Genomic DNA, 15,223 nt, shown 5'->3' on the forward strand with positions numbered 1-15,223 from the left:
TAAATGTTAGCTTGAAGTCACAGAACTGGTAAGGTTCCAGGTTTCAAACCCCTCTAATCTGACTCCAGAGCCTTTAGCCCACTCTTTTTTGTTGTTGCTGTTAAGGATGCTTTGGGGGCAAAATTTAATAAAAAATGATCACAGAGAAATTCATTGATTATATTCTCAGCTTCATCAAAGATGGAAAGGTGATGGATACATAAGAGTTACTTAGTTTTGTTGCTAAGAGGTAATACAGCTTTTTTGTAACCATTTTTTTCTGTCACCAGTCATCTTCTTTTCAACTTTGGTATTAGAAATAAAGGGATAATGAACTTAACTGACCATAAAATTTAAAAAAGGAAGTGGAATTCATGCTATATTATTAATACTCAAATAATACCATTGAAAAGAAAATAAAAATTTTGGGAGTTCCTGCTATGGCACAGTGGGTTAAGAATCCAACTGTAGTGTCTCTGGTCACTGTAGAGGTGTAGGTTCAATCCCTGGCCCAGCCGGTGGTTTAAAGGATCCAGCATTGCTGCAGCTGTGGTATAGGTTGCAGCCATGGCTGGGATTCAGTCCCTTGCCTGTGAACTTCCATATGCTGCAGATGCAGCCCTAAAATTTAAAACAAACAAACAAAAATTATATGTGAAAGGAAAATACTGTTTTGTGCAACTAGCCTTCTAGGATTCCCTAAGGTGAGGTAGTTTTATATTCCTAAACTATCGCCAAGAGCTTTTTTTCTCTCCCCTAATGAATCACAAAGGGAAGTCCAGGCATGGTTAGGGGTTGAGAATCCCTTGGTGTTATGCCTGGGGTCTGCCCCAAGGAGTTCTTTGAGCTTTGTGAGGCATAATGTGAATATCACAGATTTATCACCTCTAACATCTAGTTTTTTCTCCGTTTATTGGATTTCCTTCCCAGGTGTGTTTTTGAGCAGTCAGATGCAGAACTTGGCTCTTCCAACCTCCCTTTTGCCATGTGTCAGTGTGATTGCTTGGCCACTTCAAAGACTGAGGTTGTTGAGGATTAGGTCAGTTTATTCATGTTTTGAGTGTGACACTGGGTATTGGCTCTAATTCTATGATGCAAACTTCCTAGAGAGAGTGGTTCTTAATTAAATAGACTGTGTCCCAATCCTTTGTTTTTCTTAACAGCCCGAACAAGAACTCTCTCTTTAACAGTGTTGATTTGATCATTAGTTCCCCAATGTTTTCTAGCAGAAGACTGTGTAGTTAATTCTACTCCCTACCTCAAAAAGGAAATGAATACTTGACAAATAAATTGTATTATATTAAGCAGGATCTTTTTATTTCCATTAATTACTAATAGATACTCTCACCATTTTGCAACCACCAATGCAATACTCCAGTAATCCATTCAGGCAAGGATCATCTATGGATGCTGAAACCAGTAGGTGAAAGGTTTGTGAGGAATAGAATATTAGCAAAGTCTTAATGTCTCACCTCTTAAAAGGGAAGAAGGGTGTTCCTGCTGTGGTGCGGTGGGTTAAGAATCTGGCATTGCTGCAGCTGTGGCACAGGTCAAAGCCTTGGCTTGAATTTGATCCCTGGCCTGGCAACTTCTGTAAACCACAGGTGTGGCTGAAAAGGGGGGGAAAGGGAAGAAGACACCTTTTCAGTGAAGAAATCTTGTGCACCCTAGCTTCACCAAGTCATTGAACTTGTCCTCAAAGGGCCAGACACCATCATGAGCTTCCTGATGTGATGCAGTGGGAAGGACACAGCATCAAGCAGCAACTATTCCTGATAAACTTGTGTAATCTGGATCTGATCATCAGACAAAGCCAGATCGTTCAACTTCTTATAGGATACCTGGCCTGAAATCTTTAAAAGATCACAGTTGTATGAAAGACTAAAATAGACTGGGGTCTGTTCTGAATTAAAAGAGATGAAAAGGTCATATCAGTTCAATGTGTGATCTTTGATTGGATTCTGGATGGAAATTAACAACAATAGATGAAAGAACATTACTGGGACTTCTGGTGCAATGTGAGCATCCTTGCATATCGGATAACTCTACCCACATTACATTTTTTTGGGCATAACTATAGCAGTGAGAAATTTGGTGTTCTTAGGACATTTAAGCTGAAGTATATGGAGGGGGTGTTTCTGCAACTTCTTCCATATAGTTAAACTACAATAACAAGCAAGAAAATATATCTTTCTCATAGGAGAGAGAGAGAGAGAGAGGCAAAATGTTGACCATTGATGAATCTGGGTATCTGGGTGGAGGGTGTGTGGATGGAGTTCATTTTACTACTTGTTCAACTTTTCTATGAGTTTAATTTTTTAAGATAGTTGGATATAAATATATGTGAATGAATACTCTTTCATGACTCATTGCTGGTATTCCTTGTCTATCACCTCTAGTTAGTGGATTAGCAGTATGATCCTTTTGGTCTCACATGATATTCATTTTGGTACTAGGCTCTGTTTGTTTATTTTTTCTTTTCTTATTCTTAAGCTTTATGGAAACTCAATTAATAATGCTCGTAACATATTTGGGTAAGTAGAGAGAAATAGATGTGTTTAACCAGAAAATAAGATATTAAACTGCTAACAAGCCAACAGTTTTCATGCTAAAACTATGTGCATTGGGGTTATTAGAATGAATAAATTTCAAGGGTCTCATGTGCTGGAGTTCCCGTCGTGGCTCAGTGGTTAACAAATCTAACTGGGAACCATGAGGTTGCAGGTTAGCCTTACTCAGTGGGTTAAGGATCTGGCATTGCCCTGAGCTGTGGTGTAGGTCGCAGACGCGGCTCGGATCCCACATTGTTGTGGCTCTAGCGTAGGTTGGCAGCTACAGCTCTGATTAGACCCCTAGCCTGGGAACCTCCGTATGCTGCAGGAGCAGCCCTAGAAAAGGCAAAAACAAACAAACAAAACTCTTATTGACAGTACCTAATCATAATGCTACCACTTGTTATATGGAAGGTATATTCCTGAATATTTACAGTGGGGGAGTCATTACTATGTAATTCTACTTGTGGCACTGATAATTTTGATTTCCCAAATTATAGTAAGCCCTGATTGTGATTTGGTGGGCTTTTATCATATACATATTTATTAAATAAGTGAAATTAAGTGTCTTATAGAAAATAAGATCCAATGAATGGCTTATTCATATGAGTTTTATAGCTGTTAGTAAAAGGGTGCGGTCACTGGACCCTTCATACCCTACCTTTCATCCCACCTTCAGGCACCATCCATTACTACATCAACCACCTCTCTGAAAGTATAATCTGGCAGCACCTTGCTTCAGATGCACAGCTTTTCTCTCATTTTCTGTCCTGGGACTTTTCTGCTACCACTGTATTTTTTGAGACAAGTATGTGGGAGTTTACAACCCCATAGGTGTCTCTAAACCACTGGAGAACTAGAACCAGAGGATAGATGCTCTCTTCTCTCATTTCCTTGGTGGGAAAATCTGAGGTGTATTTCATGGGACTCCTAAGAAGGCTCCCAGGAGAATGGAGTGCTGGTTGCCCATTTTGGTGACCCATTCAACTCAGCATCTTTGAATTGGCTTTTCCTCCTTTCCTGCTTAACTTGCCCAATTCTTCAATATTCTTTCTTGGAATCGATTCTCCAAATCAATGACCTGCACACAAGCTTTGTCTCCGGGTTTGTTTTTGGCAGAACCTGGACTAAGACAATGGAGTCACTCTAGTTACAGTGGAAAAGTAAGGTAATTGTTGTTATTACACTGACTAGAAAAAACACTAGATAAAGAGTTAGAGAGTGGTTCTTTCTTATTGTTATTTGGCTTTAGGCAGGTCATTTAACCATCAGGGGTCTAGTAAGGCTGCAGTGAGAGAAAGTTAAGGAGAAGACATGTGGGTCAGTGTGTAGGATTCCGTGAGCTGGTTTTCCTCCAGTGTATAGTGTAAAGTGTTGACAGTAGCAAAGTAGTTCCTGGATCTAAAAGTGCTGCAGTAGTAGATGAAGCATCAAGAGAAGGGCTGGTGGTGGGAACAGGACATCAGTTATTTGAACTGGGACATTAAATAGAGACTCAGTGGTAAGAAAGAAGCCGATCCTAATCCATAATAGGGATTGAAATGCAGAAGCAAAGCTCTTATGAGAAGGCCAGGCAGGGTAGCAGGAGGGTAGGAGGCAATCTTAGGTGCACAATCTCACAGCATTAGCCTGGATCTTATTCCATTGTATCAATCTAATATGAAAAACTGAAAATGAGGAGCAGTCTCAACTTGGAGGGAAGGGAGGGTGAAGTCGTACATGTACGGGCTGGTAGGACACCATAATTACTTGTTTCATTGCATAGCTCAGGGTAATTCTGTAACTTTTGAGTCTCTGTGGTATCCCAGTAGTTAGGACATGGGCAGTTGCTGTGCCGTCTGCTACAGTAAAGTACTGATGTTGAAGACCTGATTAAATCCTGTCTCTTTACTGATACCCCAAGGGAACACTTAATGAATGATGTTCCCTTTAAGAAGAAGAATAATTAACAATAGCCATATTATTCATATTAATTTATGGTTACTGGTTGCTATAATTAATGCTATTTATAAAAATCATCATAATTATAGCACTTTACAATTTAAAGAGTATTTTTCCCATCCATTTTCTCAGCTGAGCTTTGTAATATCCTCTGGCTTAGCTAGGGCGAGTGATGTTCTCCTCGTTTCGTAGATAAAGAAGCTATGGCCCAGGGAAGAATTTAACCAGATTCCAACCCACCACCCTTACCAATATTTTGTGCTGTCTATGAGTATATGGAAATGTATTTGTCATTCGTGATAATGTTTGATAACTGCATATAAGAGAATTAGATTCACAGAGTTCTCAGTTGACTTCTGTAACAATAATGTCCTACCTTTCTTTGTACCAGAATCCTTTGCCAGGATGTTCACATGAATTTTAAATTTTTAAGGGATTTTTTTCTCTTAATAACCCCATGCTATTTCATAGTTATTAATTCTTAGTGAGGTGAAGATGAGATCACCTCTGATAGATGGTTTAGCTCTTTGAAACATCTAGTCATAGGCAAGGGACCTACTGGCCTTAGAGAGTTCGGTAAGCTGAAATTTCTGACTCTAAGAAAACGTAACTGATTTCCCATTACTGGCTATAGCACGGGGGTTGAGGATAGCTTCTCAGTTTTCACAAGGACGACCTTCAGATCTGGGCCATATAGCATGAGCCTCTCTCTCTCTCTCTCTCTCTCTCTCTCTCTCTCTCTCTCTCTCACACACACACACACACACACACACACACGACCTTCAGATCTGGGCCATATAGCATGAACCTCTCTCTCTCTCTCTCTCTCTCTCTCTCTCTCTCTCTCTCTCTCTCTCTCTCTCTCACACACACACACACACACACACACACACACACACACACACACACACAGAGCATTTTGCTTCCCTTTATATCCGCTGATCTCGTTGTACTTCTAGCTGATTTTACCCAAAAGATATGGATATGAAAAAGGTTACTGGCTGGACCTGTGGCAGACTCTGTCATTACTAATACATTTATTTACTCCTATTATTTATTGAACACTTCCATGGATTAGTCCCTGAGCAAGATTCTGGGGAAATAGCGAGGAGGGAAATAGACAACTTCTTTGCCTTCATGAAGCTTACATTCTCCTGGAGAGATTGATGATAGAGGAAAGATAATATTAGATAGAGATAGCTATCATGAGAAAAATAAGCAAAATAGGGTGAGGGAATAGATTGCCATGGAGACGTCATACAAATACACCCAGAATGAGAATATGATGAGAATATTGTTTCAGATAATGTGATAAAAATTCCCCATAGTTAAAGAGGCCTCACGAATAAGGATGCCACTACCTCTGGCGCTGGGCTACAGCTCTTTAGAGCTTGATGTTATCATTATGCCAGGGATAGAAAAGGCCAAATGGATTAACTCATGCTGGCTAAATTTACAGGAAACTAACCAATATACTAGATCCTGTTAGAGGTGTTTTATGCAAAGAATTAAAGAAGTTTAAGAACTCAAGGAAGGTGGTTTAGGAGCAAGCTCCTAGGAGAAAAGAAACTAGTGTTCTTAATGGGAAATACTATTATGCTATCATTGCCTGATGCAGCATCTTCATTAAACACATAAATTTACTCATAAAATTGTAAGATTTTAATGCTAACTTGTCTGGGTATTCTAGTTTTTTGTTGGTGCTGAGTATCCTTTGGTTTCCTGGCTTTTTCTGAGGTCTTCCAGGCACTATGCTGATGTTTAACTTCCCTAGACAAGTGCAATAAAATTGATTAGATTACACTAACTTCCCATTATTTCATTCCGACTGGGCCCTCATTTTGATTTTTTTTCTCTGATGGAGTCTTAAGAGATATTCCCATCATATGTTCATGATCATTGTTCCATTGGCACCTTAAAAAGATTATTTTGATTCACTCTGCTTCCAAACTCTAGGGCCACCTTTATATTTCCTTTGCATTTCATTCTGTATTTCCTTGCCTTAAGCCCTAGGCAAACTATTTACTTGTTTTTCCCAAGCATACTTCCACTTCCTGGGAATGCCCTATGGCAATGTTATTGCCCTCTGCTCGCTCCACATGGATTCTCAGTGCAGATAGCAGTTGGTGCTCCTGTTTACGCTGGACATTATAAATCCTTAGATCCCTGGCTTCAAAATCCATGGTCACTGCCACGTGCTTTCCCTGCAGCCCCTTGGCCAGGATCCTGATTTGTCTTAATCTGATTCACCTCTGGGTCATTTCTTGGGCTTGTGTATCTCACATAAATACACGCCTGGATCACTGATCTCTCACTGATCCCTCTTCCTGGACTGTAAGTCTCTCTTTGCCCTTTCCTGCTCCAACGAAAACCCCATCATTCTATTTAGCAGTCTCTGAATCCGGAATTTGCATTATCTCCCCAGTTGGATCTGCTCCTGGAGTGCAGGGATGGAGGCATTTATTTCCTTTAACTCATATATTCATCAAAGAAAATATCCTCTAAATAGCAGTCTGACTTTAGGAAAATCATCTCATATATTTTAGTTTTCTTACTTGTCAGAGAGGGATAATTCTGCTCTATCCTACCTCACTGAGATTTTATAAAAGCTTAAAAGAAAAAAAAAAAATGAGGTGCTGAAAAGCTTGGACAAAGCCACAGTATAACTTGAAAAATTTGAACTCAGACTGACATGGATGGAAACTGGATATATCCCTTTTTCACGTGTTGATGTTGCCTCTTGCAGGGAAATCCTGGAGGCAAGACCCTTGAGGAGAGACGCTCCAGCCTGGATGCTGAGATTGACTCACTGACTAGCATCTTGGCTGACCTGGAATGCAGCTCCCCCTACAAGCCTCGTCCCCCACAGGTAAGAGCTATCTGTAAATGTCTCCTCAGTGACAGCCACAGATCATCTGCAATTACTTGAAAGGACATCTTCTTATAACCTTTTCATTCTTTTTTTATTTTCTCCATATCAACTAAGTTGTCTTTTTAATATCAATATGTATTAGTTAAGAGGCAGAAATTTCTTAAGCTGATTCGATTAGTTTTTTTCTTTAAATTCACATAACAGTGTTCTACAAAAACAATTTTATAAAATTAAATCTCTTCTCATTCCCTTGTTCTGCTCTATTTTTGGCTTTGCCTAGGTGGATAATTTGTTATATGTTGGCATGATGTTTAGAAATATAGTTTACCATGGCTATGTTAAAGTTAAGATGAAGGCTACATCTTTTCAAGAAATTCATTGCATTGAATATTGAAGTGGCTTCCCTTTTTGGTTTCAAGTAATGCTACAGGGGATATGTCGGTGCATATTTTCATGTCTCAGATATTTTATAGTGGGATTTTTGCATTGACATTTTCTTTACTTTTATTTCCACCAGTGGTAAATAGATTACATTGGCACCAACAGTTTGAATATATCAATTTCACCTTAATCGCACCAAAATTTGGTGACAACGATTAATCTATTTTTTTTTTTTAATGAAAACAGTGCCTTGTTGTCAGTTCTTCTTTGCATGGCTTTGCTTATTTTGGAGCTTGGCTATTTTTCTGCACCTTCGTTTATTATCTGCATCTCAGAAGCTAATCTTTTCACTGCTAGTGGTTATTCCCTGCCTTCCTCAGATCCTAAGAAAGTAATGGCAACTTGATTTTAGGGCTTCTGCATCTTCAGAAGATAGCAAACAGGACTTGTCATGTAGACCTTGGACTGGCACTGTTGCTACTGTGCTGTTTGATTCTTGTGTGATGTTTCCTTGACCTACAGCATTTCAGTTCTTCAACAGCAACTCCTACATTCACAATGGTTCCTTTCACGAATTAAAAATCAGTCCTGCTTCTCTGCTGTCAGTCATTTCAACACAGAACTGCATAAGGCACTTTCCTCTTTAGATGTATTCCCATTGCCTTTTCTAGACATATAATAGGATTGTAAGCTATGTAGCAGTGCAAGGCAAAACCCACCAGAGCTTAGCTCTTCCTTAGATGCAGTCACTCATGACTCCACCTGGCCTGTCTGTAGTGAAGATGCACTTTGTTTCTGTGAACACGTGATGAGCTGAATGTTGGAAGCATGTGCTATGATCTTTTGGGGGAACTGTTAGGAGAAGGAACGAGGATAGTTGAAAGGGAGAAAAATAGGACCGAGATGTCGTCTTCCAGGAGCCCATATTACATCTTCCAGGAGCCCATATTACAAGTTCAACAGTGACAGACATGTAGCAGCACAAGGGAAAGAGTGAGATACTCTTTTAAAGGTTGCAAAGTCTTAGAAGGTTTATCTGAAGACTTTCATGTTCAGCTGAGGCCTTTGTGAAATTGTGATGTTGGAGGCAAAAAGGGAGAGCAGCCTGAGCCACAGGGCAGGGAGTCCAGGCTGCATTCAGAGAAGTGCAAACAGTCTGGTCGCTGCAGACAAGGCCATTGAAAGATGAAGTGGGGTATGGGCCTGGAATGTTTCCTGCTGACAGCCTCTGGACAAGTCTGAATGCCAGATTAGGATTTTGATCTGTCTTTTATAGATGATGGGGGATAGTTGTTGATTTTCAAGCAGGGGAAAGCTACTATTCATCCGGAAAAAGAATGTAGGAAATAAGATAATCTGTGGAAAGATGCAAGAGAATGGGCTCAGATCTCAGAAGTGGTCTCAAGCAAGCCTTGATTACTTCAGAGTTTCTAACTATTGTTTGATGTTAAGCATATTCTACCCAAGAAAATTCTTCAAGCCCAGTTTCTCAGAGCAGCAAGACTGCTGGCTTTGCCATTGGACTCATTTGTCTTGTGCTTAAGTGCCTCCATGCCCTCTCCCCATTTTTTTTTTTTATTTTTTATTTATTTATTTTTTCCTCTCCCCATTTTTAAATAGAGTTTTTGTTTAATCTTTTTTATTTCCTCCTAAATTCTCATATCCTAATATATACTGGGAAGATTCTTCTTAGAGGTTTTTGCTTAATATAGCCTTCATTCTTGAAGGCTGTGTCTGTGCCTGCCTCCCATAAACCGCTGCATTTTAATGGGTTTATTCAGCAGCCACATTCTTGTGCAATCTTACTGTGCACACAAACTCATAATCACTGATATTTGGACAATGCTTTACTGATTGTAAAGCATTTTCACATATATTCACACTTGAATGAAATACAAATGTCTTAACACTGAGATATACATGGTACACTTATTTTGTGGATGAGGAAACTAAGACTTAGCAGGTAAGTGACTTGTTTTAGGACATATGACTACAGTGTGAGCACAGCTGGAACTTGGATTTAGACTTGTGTTTGATTTTTAAATTCTAGAATCAGATTGAGAACATCCCTCTGAATGTTTTTCTTTTTATGAGAAAGCCAGAGTCAGGGGACACTGTTATTCATATGACTGATCAGGGTCCCTTGATTATGGCTTTCTTATAAAAAAAAAAAACACAAAACACTCAGAGGGTTAAAAAAATTATTAGGATGGGCAATATAGGAGTGGGGGAGTGAGTGGTACAAACTATTATGCGTAAGATAGGCTCAAGGATTATATTATACAACACAGGTCATATAGCCAATATTTTATAATAACTAAATGGAAAGTAATCTTTAAAACTGTATAAAATTAAAATTAAAAAAATAAGAAATTGTCATAATCCATAAGTAGAACAAGTTGAGAATTGTACTTTTGATGTGCCAGTTCCATTCAGAAATTGAAGAGCGAGCCTTTCTAACTTCATGATTATTCTAATTTAGGAAAGCAAGAGTTAATTGGGAGATATAGCTCATTCGTCTGAATTATCCTCACTCTAATGAAACTGAATTAGATGTGTTAATATTTATTGGTTAACATAATTATATGCTGTGAGAACAATAATCACATAGTTAAAACATTAAAAAAAAAGTGCCAAGAAAAGATGATGTCTGCAGTAAACTGTGTTATGCTGTAATTAAAAGGTACTTGAAAAGTACTAGAAATGTAGACTGTTAATGCTCAACTTTGATGTTTTCATTTTTGATCCAAAGCAAATTGCAAAACCCGTTGAATCCTCTGACTACTTAAAGCAGGCTAGTAGGTCTATGATTTGTCATTATTCAGCGTGTGTTTTGTGCTTAGCCAAACCCACCTCTGAATCACCTTTGCAAGGCTGTTTTGACTCATGGATCTGGGAAAAAAATGCTCATACCTGTGGAATGTTTCTACAGTAAGAGATCCAAAGTTATTCTGTTCACATAACATGTCTGAATTCTTGAAAATAGATTTTATGGGGCATTTTCTTCCTTTTTCCAAAGGAGCATTTTCCACTCTCAGATTTTGCACTTTTATTTTTGTTCACTGATTTATGCATATTTTTATTTGGGAAATATGGCTTCATTCCTCATTTTCATTTATTTGACTAACATTTACTGAGATCCCACTATGGATTAGGCATTGGAGGTATAGCGGTTAGTATCAATATGTTCTTGCTCTAGAGTAATTTATAGTCTTATAGAGGAGACAAATGCATAAATAATTCAAAAGGATACAGGAGAAAAGCTTTGTTGGATGTGCTACTTTAAGTTGTCATGTGAATCATCAGATGTTGAAATTGTCAGGAAATCAAAAACAGGATTATCAAAGTCATATTTTATACCTTTTTAGGGAAGTATCAGAGAGGACTGCACAGAGCAGGTAGAATTTGTGTTCTCCTGGCTGCATATGCCCTGGGAAGGGCATGGGATTCAAGGTAAAAGAATTATAGGAGAGAGGAAGCCAAGGAATGTCGGCAGTGAATGTCCTTGTTGGAAGAATAAGGATTGCGATATAGGGTATGTGGAGTACAAAGTGAACGTTAGATTAAATCATATGCACTTATTACCTAAGTAGCCTTGATGCCCAAGGACTCTCATAGTAAGAAGGAAAATTGAGGGTGTGCTACAACAGTGTTTCTGATATCAGGGGATATCATCTTTATCAACTTTTACAGAAGATGTAAAAATATACACTAGTGCCAGCCACTGCATAGAGAAGTGCAAATAAATTATATTTGTGTTTAGCACTAAATTTTTTAATTATTTTAAAATGTGTGTATTAGGGAATAGTTTGGGAAGAAGAGGCATGAGAAGTTTGGAGGTAGTTTTGGAGTAAATTGTAGATGGTATGATCCTCAAGTACTACAGCTTAGAGGTCATGTAGCCACTCTTTACAGAAGCAACATTTTTGTCTAGAGGAAGGAAGAACATTGCTCAATGAGGCCCAGGATCAGTGATTTTTTTTTTTTTTTTTTTTTTTCTGAACCATGACATAATGGTTCCCTATGCATTCTAAGTTTAACCAAGGCACAGTTTGTTTCCCTTTAGCATTTTATTTTATTTTATTTTAGTATTTTTTATACTAAAAAAAATACTAAGCATTTTAATTAGTTATTTCCAAAATATATTTTGTGGTACTTTCTGTAAAATATAGCTTGAAAATATAAAGAGTAGACAAATCAAAAACATAACATAAAGGTAAACAGAAGTGTCTTTGAATTAGTATGTATCTAGGCCCCACCCCTATTCTACTGTTCATAAAAGAACACCTTATACTCTTGGGAAGAGCTACATCAGGGGTCACATTGAAAATTCTCTTAATTTCTTTCTTTTTTTTTTTTTTTTTGTCTTTTTGTCTTTTGTTGTTGTTGTTGTTGTTGTTGCTATTTCTTGGGCCGCTCCCGCGGCATATGGAGATTCCCAGGCTAGGCGTTGAATCGGAGCTGTAGCCACCGGCCTACGCCAGAGCCACAGCAACTCGGGATCCGAGCCGCGTCTGCAACCTACACCACAGCTCACGGCAACGCCAGATCGTTAACCCACTGAGCAAGGGCAGGGACCGAACCTGCAACCTCATGGTTCCTAGTCGGATTCGTTAACCACTGCGCCACGACGGGAACTCCGAAAAAATTCTCTTAATTTCTTAGCAGACAAAGGATAAATACATGGATTTTTGATTTTCTTTTCCTTCTCTTGCCTAAATGAAGGCTAGAGTCTGGTCTTCTCATTCCTAGTACAAATCTGCCTTTTCTTCCCTGCGGTGAGTTGAGTAGCATTGGAGCTGGTACATAGATGACTTGGAAAAACTTCCCGAGATTTTATATTCATAGGGATTTAGTATTTTTGAATCAAGTTTTATTGGAATTGGTCAAATGTGATTTCACTGTTCTCACTTAGACTAGGATGAAAAAATTTTGAGAGATTCTGGGATAAGATAGGGTTGGACATAATTTGATATCCTAGATTCCAAGTTTACCAATAAATCTACTCTCTTTTCAATTTCATGTGATCACTTCTCTAAAAAGAGCACCAATTTTTTGTGTGAATTTTCCACATCACCAGTCTGAGCTTCCTCCTTTATTTCTAAAATGGGTGTAGTAGCTGCACTTTTTCCCCTTTGTAAAGATGCAGTATTCTAGAGTTGCAAGAAATTAGATGTCGTGTTTGAGGAACAGTTTACTCAATCCTTCCCATTTTATTTTGGGATTGTTAGCTTGTGTCTGGAGCTTGCTACTTTAAAGGTTTGGAGCTTGTACTTTGTGAATGGTGGTTATTGCATCAATGATATATTTATCTTTGTCATTTAAAGCACTTAAAAGGTATTGTAATTTCTTAGTCTATTTGGAAACTGAGTTCATGCATACTCTTTAGTTATATTAACAAGTCTTTAGTTGTAATTTCAGTGCTCCCACACTGAATTCCTTTCATACAGCAATAATCTATGAGACAACCTAAGAAATCATTTCAGGTGTGTCTAGGTTGTATGGAAGGTTTTTTATTTTGGATTCATGTGGTCTGAGGCCTTGTGGGCAGAGTAACTAGGGTGGAGTCTTGCGGTACCGTGGATCTTCTATTCTCTTGTGTTCCCTGTTCTAACTTGCAGAAGCCATGAGCAGCTGCAGGGGAGATTAATTAGTAATTAAACTTTTAATAGTCCATATTTTTCCATGAACCCCATCATGTAGGCTACTTGGAGATGAAAGCTGCAACGTACTAATGCTGTGTGATAAGACATAGATGATCCTTGCAGACTGGGACTCTACCGCTGCTTTGTTTGGCTTCTTGGGAATGGAGATAGGAACGAAGTCCTATACTGTTGAAAAAGAGAAGACTTATGCATGGTGTCTTCCTCTCCCTGTGCTCCCCTTGGGGGTTGGGGGAAGATTAGGCACATAGTGTGATTTGCTTAAAAAAAAAAAAAAAAAAGACCAAAAGACCAAATTTATCTATGTATTGTATTGTCTGCTTACTAATAGCTATTTTTGAGAACTTTGGTAAAAGTTGAAATATTGCAGAAACCTCATGTATAAGATACCAAATGGAGTCTAGTCAAATAATAGGGGTAAAAATACCATCTTAATAGAAAAAGGGATCTAATTCTTTGCAGTGCCCATATTTAGAAGATCTAGGTTTTATTTTGAATTCTTTCATACCTGCCAGGAAACCTCAACAGTTAAGTAACAGTGAGGTGGGGGTGCAGGAGTGGTTAGCTGACTCAGAGCTGCATGCCATGAGTCTGATGACGGGTAATTAATTTTTAGATTGTATGTAATTGCATCTCAACAGTTATACCTCCTCCTGCTTTTTTATAAGATGATGTTTGTGTTTGTGTCTTCTGTGACTACCATAACAGAATTAGCTTCAAGACTTTGTTTTGAGTTCTATGAACATGTAGAGTGGAACTTTAGGTTGAAAAATTGCACCTTTACAAAGCTTTTGTCCCCAAATACCCATTTTACTTGCCCCAGTGTAAGAGTGTGTAGTGTAAGTTAGCTCAAGCAGTGAAAAGGGAGGAAGTTGAGCAGACAGAGGAAGCCAGCTCTGCTGGAGCCTAGGCCAGGGAAGGAGAGAAGTCTTCTCTGGTACCCTGGCCACATTCCTCTGGGTAACCTTTAGCTGTGATTTGTTTGCAAGACCTAGGCTCAGAGATCATTGTGTTACAGTATACTGAGTCAATCCATCCAGGAATTGGTTTAAAATGAAATTCACAAAATGCCTGTTGAGCTTCTCTATATTACAACAGCATCTCAGTAGAAATAATTAGCCCTTTGTCCATGCAGAAGCACATACCACATTTGCAAAATTAAAGAGCTTTCTTGTCAGGACTGGTTTCTGTATTTCTTTTCTCCTCTCCCACTGTTTAAATATCTATTTTGGGGGTAGCCTTGGTCTGAAGCTGTATGGTCCCCTTTATTCCCTTTACAACTTTTTTTTTTAAAATAAACAAAATACAAATCCAGCTATACTTTTTACTTAGGAAGATTAGATTTTTACCATGGTAAGTATATAGGAATGCTGTGTTTAAGAGAAAAGGCCATATCTCAGATAAGATATTGTCACTGTTTTGTCCTTCTTGACAACCATTTCCTTTTATGTGCTTTATAGCTGAACTAATGTATAATGATGATAAAGATGGTCTCTGTAGACAGAAGGTTGGAGGTGGTTAATAACCAAGCCTACATGTCACATTTGTCATGGTGAATAACTGGTCTGTCCTCTCCACAAAATACCACATTGGAGTATAACTGCTAAGTTTCTTTTCACACTGTGGAAAAATTACCAGGGAAGTTATACATTGCCTTTCAGTGAATATATTAACTACAAATATGAAACTTAAATTTGTTATGCTTCATAATTTGAACATATATTTTCCAGTTTACATAAAACTGCAAACTCAAATTTTACTGAAAAAGATACAAATTAACTGCTGTTGTGCCAGCAGGTGTAGTTTTCATTCATAAGTGCAGACAGGCCACTTGT

General features: G+C 38.4%; 1 protein-coding gene across 12 annotated transcripts in view; it reads left to right on the forward strand.

Annotated features, from left to right (window-relative positions):
- Positions 1 to 15,223, forward strand: part of LPP (LIM domain containing preferred translocation partner in lipoma) — a 693,621-nt gene that overhangs the window by 327,058 nt on the left and 351,340 nt on the right. For all 12 annotated transcript variants that reach the window (XM_021071248.2, XM_021071246.2, XM_084990684.1 and 9 more), the window contains one exon: positions 7,219 to 7,341. In XM_021071248.2, the coding sequence (XP_020926907.2) occupies positions 7,219 to 7,341 (123 nt within the window). The remainder of the gene's footprint in view (positions 1 to 7,218; positions 7,342 to 15,223) is intronic.

This window comes from Sus scrofa, chromosome 13 (assembly GCF_054392235.1).
Source record: "Sus scrofa isolate SSC_HxYL_T2T_F1_AM1 chromosome 13, Sscrofa_HxYL_maternal_Yorkshire_Landrace_v2.0, whole genome shotgun sequence".
NCBI classification, from domain to species: Eukaryota; Metazoa; Chordata; class Mammalia; order Artiodactyla; family Suidae; genus Sus; species Sus scrofa.